The 12,217-nt window shown below is 38.6% G+C and overlaps 1 protein-coding gene across 1 annotated transcript in view; it reads right to left on the bottom strand.

Moving 5' to 3' along the window:
• Positions 1 to 38: 38 nt before the first annotated feature.
• Positions 39 to 12,217, bottom strand: part of LOC110964356 (inactive rhomboid protein 2) — a 35,741-nt gene continuing 23,562 nt past the window's right edge. Inside the window, exons 10-18 of the mRNA XM_022213056.2 lie at positions 11,777 to 11,851; positions 10,922 to 11,083; positions 10,208 to 10,293; positions 9,989 to 10,052; positions 9,733 to 9,827; positions 9,528 to 9,603; positions 9,340 to 9,440; positions 8,602 to 8,755; positions 39 to 2,492 (exon numbers count right to left, since the gene is read on the bottom strand). Of these exons, the coding sequence (XP_022068748.1) occupies positions 2,061 to 2,492; positions 8,602 to 8,755; positions 9,340 to 9,440; positions 9,528 to 9,603; positions 9,733 to 9,827; positions 9,989 to 10,052; positions 10,208 to 10,293; positions 10,922 to 11,083; positions 11,777 to 11,851 (1,245 nt within the window). The 3' untranslated portion in view covers positions 39 to 2,060. The remainder of the gene's footprint in view (positions 2,493 to 8,601; positions 8,756 to 9,339; positions 9,441 to 9,527; positions 9,604 to 9,732; positions 9,828 to 9,988; positions 10,053 to 10,207; positions 10,294 to 10,921; positions 11,084 to 11,776; positions 11,852 to 12,217) is intronic.

Below are 12,217 nucleotides of genomic sequence, written 5' to 3'. Positions count from 1 at the left end.
GCCTAACATGAAATTTAATTTCCTGCAGACCTGTAAACTTCATTAGAGTGCATTTATTTTGACCGCTTTAATTGACACATATTTTCACATACAAAACCAAAGCAATAAAGAACAATACCTTGACTATGACTTGAAAAATAATTTTAAACTTTTGCCTTTTATCCTATTAAATAGAAAAAAAGGATGAAAATATTTGGTCCCCATGCAAACACAGCTGCTGCTGCATATTCATGATGGTGGATTTGGTTGTTGTGGTTCAGCTCAAACATTCACATGCTCTCATGTCCAAAGGCACAGAAAAGAGGTTTTCTTTAAAAATAAAAAAAAATCAACGCTATTGTTCACACTTTGCCTGAGAGGGCCGAGTCACATGGCTGCAGCAGTCGCTAAAACGGAATAATACATCTACATCTTCAAACATCTGAATTGCTTTTTAACAACTTGTGTCCTGAAAAACACCAGATGATCAGTGAGTCACCTGTCGACAAGCTCACATAATCTCATAACTCACTTAGTAACTAAACTCACATAATCCTCTACACAGGAGTCATTACCAGGGCTTTCCTAACAGCTGGGGTCAACACATACCAGAATCCTGAATTACGACAAACAATGCAGGGCGACATTTAAAGCCAAGGATGTGAGAATTGTTTCATTTTAGGTGTCAGGACTCATCACATTCAAACTGGAACATCTACTGTGGCTCATGGACCACAGCCCAAGCATTCAGCTGCAAGAGCATGTAGAGGACAAGGCTTCCATCCATCCTGATTTACTTTCAAACCATCTGTCTTGTATTGTTTAGCATCAGCGAGTGTAAATAGTGAAACCAGGGCCTCTTACAGTGCATTTCACAAGTTAAGGGCCTGGAGAAAACTTCGACAGGATCACGTGAGTATAGTTTCCACAGTCAAAAAATATAGTATAAAACCTGCTTTGATCTAACAAAAAGCCAGATTAAATCATTGCTCCTAGAATAAATATTACTGTGTGTGATGTATTTCAGAGAAAATCTAGAAAATGCTTTAGGCACAACTGTGACCAGAAAAATATGATCAAATGTAGACATTAAAAGCAGAGATTATTTTAAAATTCATATGTAGCAGGGATATATAGAAAGGTGACTGTAGAAAACAACATGCATATAGGAGAATAAAAAGCAGCATGTGGAGTTGTTTAGTTAGGGTAGGGTCACAAATATGTTGATCTGGAGTCAAAAAGTTAATCACAACCAAATGCAAAACTACAGTGAGGCATCTTTGTAAAATGGCATAGTCCGTTTAAGGCAACTAGTGGTTTTAGATAGAAGACTTGCCTTAGTTGACCACTGATACTAGATTTTTTCTATTTCAGCTGTACAATGAATACTTGGAAAATATTGTTACCTTTAAGCATAACATTTCAGGATCCAAACAACATTGATTGACATGCCAAGTGTGAAAATGTATAACGAGCAAAAATTTTAAAATTGGTTCGGAAAAACCCTTCTCACTATTTTGAGAAGCAGCAGAACATAGCTTTTGTAGTGTTAAATCCAGTGTGGCTGAAAACAAGAAGTACGGGTCGGAAGCATCGGATTTATCTCAGTTTACTGGGCTACAAGGTACCTGATGAACCATTTATGCACCAGTCTGCCTTTTCACTGCAGCGGTTTGTTGTCCATGGACTTAAAGGGAAACTCACTGAGACATTCCCATTGTCTTTAGATTGAAATGACTTTGTAAAATGAAGAGACCCATCAGTCTCTCGCTCTACAGACGTTTTCATTGGTGTCCATCCTGCTTGTTTCAGTTTTAATCTCCTGAGTGTCTTTCCTGTCCTCTGATTCTGAGGACAAACCACCAAGTCGTACCAGACTTGGCTGAGGATTGAAAAGGTTGAATAAGCTTTCCGGAAGTAAGCAAGTCAGCAGGCTGATGAGAAGAGGCTGATCCTCTTCCAATTCACACGGAAGAAAACAACAAAAATATGATTGCCAAATTCTTTAAAGGCCACTACAATGATCAGTAGTGGACCAGCAGCACAGAAGCTCCTCTTAGTTGTTTTTAGTATCTTAAAGACTAGAGCACCACATGGTCAATGTCGTGGTCTATGTCATACTTTTCACAAAACCTGCTTGTGAAGGGTAGACAGGTGAGATGCTCCAGCCAGTGCCAGTTAATTGGGTAAATATAAAACCAAACGATGAGGGAAGAGAACAAGCCGATGTAGACCAACAACGAGACGACAATGAGGATACGTTTCCGATACTTGTCAAATGTCCCGAAGGTGACGTAGGGCAGGAAGGCAAAGGACAGCAGCAAGCCGCTGAGGAAGCCAAAGATGTGGGCGATGTTATCGATCCACGGCAGAAGGCCACACAGGAAGAGGAAGAGGACGATGCACACCAGTTTGAGAAAGGCCTTCCACGGCTTCTCCAGCATCTGCCAACCTTGGAACAGCTCAACAAAGAGGCAAGCAAGGAGGCCAAACTGAGACCCTGCTGGACCCACCTGGAGGGAGAGAATGCAAGAAAAGCACAAGTTACAGAAGATGAAATACCTAAAAAAACATCTTAACATTCTGAACTCCAAGCAGTTACTGGGCATTTTTAATACCAATCACATATTATTGACTGTGGGCTGATTTTTTTATTAATATAAAGTCCTGCATCGCTATGGAAACAGCACAACCATGACTAAAAGAAGAGGGAACTAAAGAATCCCTGCTGTGCAGTATGACACTTTAAAATGTCACAAACAAAAACAAAAATAACAAAACAACGAAGAAAGACAGTTACACGTGTCTGATTATTAATTTTACAAAAAATGAAAAAAAAAATGGAGTCAACATACAGAAGATATTGCAAATGTTTACAGGTTTTACCAATACAAGAAAAATGGTGGGTCTACAAATAACAGATATTTTACTAATTAGATTTGGAATTTGTTTAGATATTTCTCCCCTCTCTGTAAACAACTGTTTCATCTAATTCACTAAAGGTTCTACATGTGCCAAGGTGCATGGAATTTCTTTATTTTTTAACAGAATGTGCTTAGTGCAAACTATATTTTTGGCGCACTTTTAAATGTTGAAAACCTGATGTTTCTTTCAGTTCTTTCAAATGGTATTATTTTTGCAATTTTTCAAATGCTAACATGCCTTTGAAACAGGCTAGCCGGTTTTGGGACTCAGAGGCTTAACGAAGGCTGGTTTTACTCCAGACCAGAAGACGATGAGCTCTTTTACAGTATAAATCCAGCTCCATTTCTAACACCCTCCCATTGTGTCTACAGAAGACCTACATGTATGACTCAGCACATGCATGACACACAGTTATCTTTGACGTGTGCTGGAAATAAAACGCACACATCCTGTTTACTGCTTGCATGGGGCTTTTGGGCAACTATCCACTCCACTTATTTGGTAGATAATAGAGGGTCACACATGCATGTGGAATAGATTTTAAGTCAAATGTGTCAGTCAAGATTTTATTCCTTAATTTCTCAATACCATAAAACATAACTTTTTTTTATATTTAATACATATATCAGCAAGGGATGTTAGAATTTATTTGTCTCCTGATTTCAATCGGACACTGTTTCACAGGGAATTGTGTCAGTGGTATCTGGATAAATGATATTTTAGATGAAAGAATGACATGATTTGTGTCCTGGAGGAATGTAAACTAATTGGGAGCCTGTTTTGGACATCTGAATTGCTGTACACACCAGCGATTTAATAAGCGAATAATGATGACTAATGAAGGCAAACAAAACTGACAAATTCAGTCCAGTTATCAGGTGAGCCGACTAGACTGAGGTGTAATTAACACAGACAGATGCACACGTTGTATTGGACCAGAGCAGCAGAGATTTAACCTGATTACTAAAACTTGGCAGCAAGTTCTCAGGATAGTATTTAAAGTAACAATTATTTACATTGGCTCATAGTGACTACTGCTAACAGAATTAATCCTGATCTGGGAAACTGTAGTTACTATTAATGAATAACAACTCATCAAGTTTTGTCTTTGGTCATAAATCACACAGTAATCCCAATCAATACGCAAAAACAGCTTTGGAGAAGTTTGAGTGACTCTCAGTGGCTCTGTGGGGATTGTGAAACTTGACAAAGGTCATGATTACTGCAGGTAGAACTGTACACAGTCTGTCATAGTTACAGAACTAGTTCTGGAAAAGAACTATAGTATGAGCCCTGTGTCGGGCGATAAAGGTTAACAGATTAGAGTGACGTCAAGGCTGAGTTTGGAGGTTTGGCCTGGTCAGAGGCAGATGGCTAATCTGCGAAGACATTAAACAACCACAAACAGAAAAAGAGCATGGCACTCCACCCACACGCCTCAGACACGCAGGACGACACGCTCCTCACACGGGTGACAATCACTCGCTATTGGCTGCGATGGATAATATTGGGAGTGACGTTTGGTTGAAGCAGTGACTTGAAATACATCTGTTCACCTCAGTACATGTCTGCAAACTCCCTTCGGATTAATAAAGTATCTATCTATGTATCCATCTCTCTCTCGCTCTGCCTTAATCACAAGTCATATTTTCCCTGAATAGGGTTTTGATAAAATTCCCATTTGTGTGTGTGTGTGTGAGTCAAGGAAAGGGACTCATTCAGAATAAATTTGCTCATTGGACTCCGCTTCACTAAAACTTTTAAAATCCAGTCGAACAATGGAACTCTGTCATGTTTAAGTGCCACTTCATTCCTGTTATTTTTTATTTTCAGAAAATGTTGCAACTCAGGCAATTACACTCTCACTTGAGCTAAATTAGGATGTTTTCCTGAGTAGATTCAGTCCTCTGCTCCATATTTGGTCATTTGCGAGGACTCTCTCAATCAGATTTCTAAGTGAAGAATGTAGAATTTCATATATACTCAGTCCATCTATATCATTTGTTATAGGATCAAATGGACTTTACAGTTCACATCTATATAGAGGAAACAAGCAGCCTGTCTAGTAGCAATAGTATAGTACTTAAAGGGGCACCATCTGTCCTCTTAAAGGAAATATATGAATTATATATAACTTACTAATATTGTAAAAGACAGAACAAATAAAAACTATTTCAGCTACTATGATTATTTCTATAACAGCATTACTACATTTACTGAAATATACATTTGTACATAGTATCTACTCTTCCTGAACATCACGGAGTCAAGCAGTGTATAGTACAGCTTGAGAATAGCATAACTTGTCACATGTTCCAACCAGTGCATTCCCAGACAGACTGACTGTCCTGCTCAGTCTAATTCTTCTTGGCAAGTGACACATGTATAATCTCCACTTACACTTCCAGGTAACTATTCCCACAGAACAGTCGTCAAAATCTTATTATCAAATGTCAAATTAGAACCCTGGCAGGTGTGAGATTGTCAACATAAGAAGTCAGAACTACTGTATCAATATTACTTTTCCACTGTATTATTTTAAAGCTTCACTTTTTTAGGTGCCCGCAGGGGTCTGGATTTAATTAATATATTCTAGCATCAAAATGTCAAGTGTAACAAAGTCTCCGACCTTCATCAACGTAAATGTAACTGGAGGAAGACAGAACTCCCTCCTTCACTGGTCATAGTTAAAGCTACATTGCATTATTTTACATATTGTGAAGAAACAGAGATGATGGAGTATCTACAATGACATACTACAAACTAACCATGCAATGATTTCATGAAAACATTATTTAAAAATGTGATAAGGCTGGAAAGCCTGTCAGCCAGTAGATGCAAAATGTGAATTATAGGTAGAGTAATTTGCTTTACTTCAGTCACAGCTGTTGTTTGACTCATATTTGTTTGAGCCATGGGGGCTCCTTGACTCAACAGTTAAAGAATAATCCACCTAAATCGCCTCTTTAAGTGGATTGACTGCCCTCAGTTGTGCCTTGCATGTGCTTCCTCTGGTTATTCCTGGTGTGTGAAGACCTGTGAGCTGGTCTGTGAGAGGGAGAGGTGGATGGTGGGATTTCTGGCTCTCACATCAAGGTTTGTCATTGGGGGCCAGCTTAATAAGATAACAGATGTCTCGATGACATCCACACATAGATGCGATGTCGAAAAAGAAAACACACTTCATATGAATTATCTCTCATGTGTGAGTATGTAAATCATCTGTGCCAAAGTGAAGTCTGAAGCATGTGTCACTGTCAAAGTTCAAAGCCTTCCACAGCAATTGTCCTTTAAATAAAGGGTGAAGTCTGTCATGCATGTGTCAGGAAAACCAGTTCACAAACAGACGTGGATCAGAAACATCACCAGACACGTCTGGTCTATGCAACAATTGTCTTTGTTTTTAACAAAAAAAAAATGTAATCCAATTTACTAAGCACCGTAGCAGTGTCCTTTGTGAACCCACACAATGGCATTAGGTTAATCTCTTAAAGGGGAAATTGGGCTACAGAGACACACACAAAAAACACAGACTTGCTGGTAAAAGTAGGTAATCCGGACTGTGCTTTTCAAATGCTCAGTAATTTGTTGTTTTTGGCTAAAATTAAACTAAAGTGTAATTCAGATGAAGTACGAAATGTGTACTGCCACATGATGGTGTTTTAGGTTTGTGGTGTGAATGAACATTTATTGGCACAAAATGTCAGAAGTTGTCAAATGTGAGTTTCACAGGGTTGACTGGTCAGAGCATTTTAAAATCATGCCCAGACATGACCTAAGACAGTGGTGGTTGCAGCTGACTCAGCAACCACTTTCTCTCTCAGACCTAATCTTGTGTGCCAAGAAGATTGCTTCAACTTAACATCAGCACATCCAACAGGACACAACAAAGTGCCTTGAATGTGGTAATAATGTCCAAATAAAACATATGAAGCTCTGTCCTGTACATCAGATACACAGATGGGTGTGACAGCATACACTATACTTTGAAAGGTTACAGTAACACCACAGAACCTCCTTCTCTCTAAAGTATGTAATCTTTTATTCTCCTTTCTTTATCTCAACAGACATAAAAAACATGCATGCTTACTAATCACAGTGGATGTTCTGGTGGCGTCTTTCTATTACATGTTGTCGTATAAATATAGATTACTTGTCACTCAAATGTTGTGACGTGTTACATCTGATACTGTACCTTCAGATCAAAAGTATATGAACACTGTGGTTCATGCATAGGTTGGATGACACAGCTCTCTTCAGAGGGATGATTCAGCCACAGTAAAGTGGTCTTGTGTGTTATTGACTTGAGCTCGGTTTCTCCAGGCACTTGCAGTTAACCCCATGAGTGTGTCCGGTGCCCCTTTAAACCTTTCTAGACTGAGGTAGTCATGTCTGCTCTAATAATCCCCTGAAGGAGAAAGTCTGCTCCAGAAAGTGAGCTAAACTAAGCTGATATAAACCCATGAGTGGGAACGGCAGCCAAACAAACTATATTTATGATGAAAATGTAGCAACATTTCGGAACCTCATTAAAAACTAATGAAACATGTTTCAGCCAACAGGAAACATTTAGAACAGATTAAACCACTAAGAGGTGTAAATTCAGCAGTGGCTTTTAACAAGAGAACGGAACAGAGAATAAAGTCCAGCAGCCTGAATATTCATTTAATTCATTCAAAGGGCATTAAAAGATTTTGGGGAGCAGGCACACAGGTTAACATCCCTGATATTTGACCAGCACGACTACGCTGTGAGTATTTGATAGTTTGACATGGATTGTGTTGGTTGGATCTTTACTGCATGTCATTCACCTGATAGGTTTCCTTTTTCCTCATAACCTGTCTGTCTCTACTGCTCCTATCTAATACAGAAAAAATGGCAACATAACTGAAAAAAAATTAATGTGTGTGCATCAAGTGTAAGTTCTTAAGCAATTAAAATTAATCAGCTTGGCCTGGGTCACTGCAATCCAATCACTGTGGTGATTAGCATAAAGTAATCTTGGGGGAAAATGTTTTTCTGCCTCTTTTGGGGCGGGGGCAGGGGAAATAACCTGTTTATGTTCTCAATAAGTTTGTGCACCTGGAAAGTTACAGATTTATTTACTTCACATATATGTGCATGAAAACAGTAGATTGCAGAAAGCATTTGTATGTTTGTTAATGCGTCTACGTTAAACTACAAGAGGCGTATGCATTGTGCACATTCTGTTTGTAGCTGGTTTGGTATGTGCGTGAACATGTTTAACACATGGGAAGTTTTGCTCCCTTTGATTATTATATCTATCAAACAATATTATACTTATGATAATATTCTTACTGTGTAACAAGTCTTACTATGTGAACCCATCAGTTTGGGAAATCATGCAACAGAGAATTTAATGTATTTACTATTGGAGCAAATCTAAGTAAGTCAGTGGAACATCTTTTGATTGCATTTGTAAAGATACACATTTTTAAAAAAAAGTAAATTTAAAAAAAGCAAAGAAAAACACAACATGGATAGAAAAGCTCAAAGTGAGCATAGCAGCTCTCCTGTTGATATCATGTCACCAACGATGTATTCATTCTGCTACAGCCTGTACGCCTGATAAACACACAAGTATCCTAGCATGCCAAAATAATGTGCAAACTCTCTCTCTGTGCACCTTATTGGTTTGTATGTCCATGCATGGATGTTTTCATGTGAAGAACTCACCTCAGCTCTGTAGGGCAGGAACAGGGCTGAAGCGAGGTTACCAGTGATGCCACTGAGAATGTATATGATAGAGATGCGTGCCCAACCTGCCAGCTTCTCCAGGTCTCTCAGTATGGTCATCTGGAACACTACTGACACCACACAGTGCAAAAGCCTACAAACACACACATATACATTAGTCTGAGGGTGACACGTCAGTGCAGTGGCATTTACACCACTGCATTATACCAAATATGCATTTTCAGACAAGATTTGCATTTTATTGTCGAGCTCCTTTAGCCTGTTTGCTTGCTTGTGTGAAAGGAGTAAACTTGAGGGAATTCCATTGTACCCAGTATTAGCTTTAAGTATTAACCAGACTCGTGAGCAAACTTATCACGAGCACTGGGGCCTCATTTAGAAATATTTTGTTAGGTCTGAATCCTCAAGGATGCTAACATAATGAAACTTCACCAAGTAATCATTCACAGCCACTGGCAATGAATGAAACAGCTCGTTGACTGTGTAAAAGGCTTAAGAATTCACACAGCATATCAAACATTCTCTGAATGATACTTAGCACTTACAAAGTGGTACCACTGCAGCTTCTCCATATATAACCAACTCAAATAGCTTACTTGTAGTTGATGGCAAAATGTTTTAAAAAGCAAAAAAAATAACCAAGAGCCCCATTTAAATCTGTGCAAAAACATTAACAAAACATAAATATTTGTCTTAGGATTTCAATGAGGTGCATACCCAGCATGGAGGAAGAGAGAGAGCCAGAGACGGTAGAATTGATCAGGAACGTCAGGGTTGAGGAAGGGCAACAAACCGCACACATCATCCAGACAGTGTACCTGCATAAGAACAGCATGGTCAAAAGTATACTGACACACAAACAGACACACACACACATAATGCATGCACACACAAACACACACTACCTGTGAGCAGAGTGTGGCTTCCTCATGAAAGTACCCATGCATGAAAGAGCAATACTCTCTGGTTGTGATCTCACATCTACGGAAGCAACAAGCAAAATGCAATTCAATTTTGTTCCAAATGACCTGGCAATCATTTGACAGTTCACCAAGCACATGATTAACAACTTAGACATGGACCAAGGTGATATGTACTCATGTTTCCCACCTGCCCTTTGTTCCTATGCAGCAAGGCCGTCCCTTGATGTTACAGTCCATGTGCCTGTAGCCTGTGTGGTTCCACTTTTGTGGATATGTACAGACCTGTTAAGGGACATGCAATGAAAGACAAGAAAAATCTTTGATGTTAATATGTTCCTTAATCACTTTTCCTTTTGGAAAGCTCAAACACAGACTAGCTAAGGAAAAGTACAGGATGACAGTCTGCAAAATTTATTTCCTGAATAGTAGCGGTTTCCCCTCACCGGCCACTGGGTGATGTCATCTGGCCACGTATGAGGCTCGGCAGAGGCAGGCTCTTCACACACTCTGGTCACAGCGTGAAACACAGCAAGACACACCAACATGGCAAGTCAGTTTTTCCACAAAATATTGCTTTTCAAGTTTTAATGATGAGTGCCTTGATTATGCTTACTTTTTGATTCTCATTTAATTATGCAAAGTGATCACATGTGCCTTCTCACCTGGGATCCTGGTGACAGACAGAACCAGACGACCTGCTGATGTCCACATTTTCATTGTTCCATTTAATAAAGGTGGCCAGCGTTTCCTGCATAAAGTTGTTATAGTATTCATTATGCAAATATCTTTCCAATTTCACAAAATAACAAACGAATAATACAACAAATGGACCAGAATAAATTGTGTTTATGTAGAGTACAGCATCCTTTACACAACATCTGTTTCACAAACCTTCTTAGGTTACAAGTAGATAAACTTGAAATTAAAAATATGTTTGTATCAAAAAAACTGATTTAGAAATTGAGGTTTTCTCACAGTATTTACTATTGCCAATGTGAATTTGTCAAGGAGGACATAACGAAAAAACAAAGTTCCATCTATCAGACACTACATGCTAAGGTGATTTAAGTCTGTTTGTCTATGAGGAAAAGCTTTACAGCACAGTTAAGAAGCTTTTGATAGAAATATTTAGCCCAACTTTCCAGGTGATTATGTGCTTAAAGATATAAACTCACATTCAAGGCTATGTTTAAGAGTGCACACAGTTTGTATGCTGTAGCTACACATATGAGTATATTAACTTCTCTAAATTAATTTTTCCTCATATCCAGCTGAAATTTCATTTCAGTTGAAATATATTTTGTATGAGTTCTTTGTCAAAGCACGTATTTCAAGTATACACTGACAAGCTAATGCACAAAGGACAAATGACGTACAGAGCAGTCCCAGCTGTGGGTCTGCACACATCCAGAGTTGTCATTCTGAACACAGCAGCCAGATTCTCGTTCAAGGTCTTTGGCCTTCAAGATCAGACTGACGATCTGTGTGTCCTGACGGATGCAAGGGGAGAACTTGGCCCCCAAGTGGATCAGATCATCCTGAAAATTGAAGGAATTGATTGTAAAGATTAACTAATGTGGTGACCCACACATGCGTCTAAAGTGATCTTCAGGAAAAAGTGAATAAAACTTTAGCTCTAATATTTACATGCATTTGTTCCTGATGTAGATCAAGTCTTCTAACACGTTGTAAAAAAAAAACATGTTCAACCAGTCAGTCATGCTTATTTATTTTTTAGAAAATACAGAAACCTATCAGTGAAACTCACAACACAGACACGTAATAATGGCAAATGAACCATAAGTGTTCACTGTGAGGAAGTAAAATGATCCGCTTGACATTTTTAGGTACATGACTGAAAATAGCATATCGTCACTTAAAGAACGGTGTGGGGGAAGAGATAGGTTATTGTTTGGTAAGAACAACAGTATGTGACAGGAAATGAAGTAAGATATGAAGTTAGAAAGCTACAAACTAACAGGACGTGATATTGCACCATGAGAAAATAAATGGTTAACCTCACCCAATAATATAACCGACTACAAAACTGAAGACCAAGGTATTTTTTATTTACCTATGTCTGTATTTTACAGCCTGACTCTGTTCATCATGATTATTTTAAGGAACAGCTGCCTTAGCTTCCCCACATGAAGACAAAGCCTTACATGCACATCATTCAAAGTGGAGACAAAAAACATTCAGTTTAACACAGCAGCTAAACTGAGACTCACAGAGCGGGGACCAATCCAGAAGTTCTCCTGTTGTGTATACTTGACACTCTCATAAATGCCCTTGTTCTTCAGCACCTGCAGAGGGCGACAAAGTGACAGGGACACACAGTCCATCAGTGCTACTGCAGATTGAGGAACACGAGAAAAGCACCAAAACATTTGAAGACTTTGAGAGTAAATTCATGGATGAAAGATAAATTAGAAACAAGTTTTGTTTTGTCTCTTAAATACATAGTTTTGTTTGATGCACTATGTTTACTTGTATAAAAAAATATAGTTACTATGATGACTTTAACATAATGCTTTCAGCCATGTATTGACTGAGCAGAATAAAGTGTACTAAAATAACAGATTTCTACTTTCAATGCTTAATTTCATATTAAACAATTAGAATTACACACTGCAGATGCAAAGGCAGTTCAATGACATTAAATATCCTCA

This window comes from Acanthochromis polyacanthus, chromosome 3 (genome assembly GCF_021347895.1).
Source record: "Acanthochromis polyacanthus isolate Apoly-LR-REF ecotype Palm Island chromosome 3, KAUST_Apoly_ChrSc, whole genome shotgun sequence".
NCBI classification, from domain to species: domain Eukaryota; kingdom Metazoa; phylum Chordata; class Actinopteri; family Pomacentridae; genus Acanthochromis; species Acanthochromis polyacanthus.
Note: the sequence above shows the minus strand (reverse complement) of the source record. Positions and strands in the feature narration are given on the sequence as shown.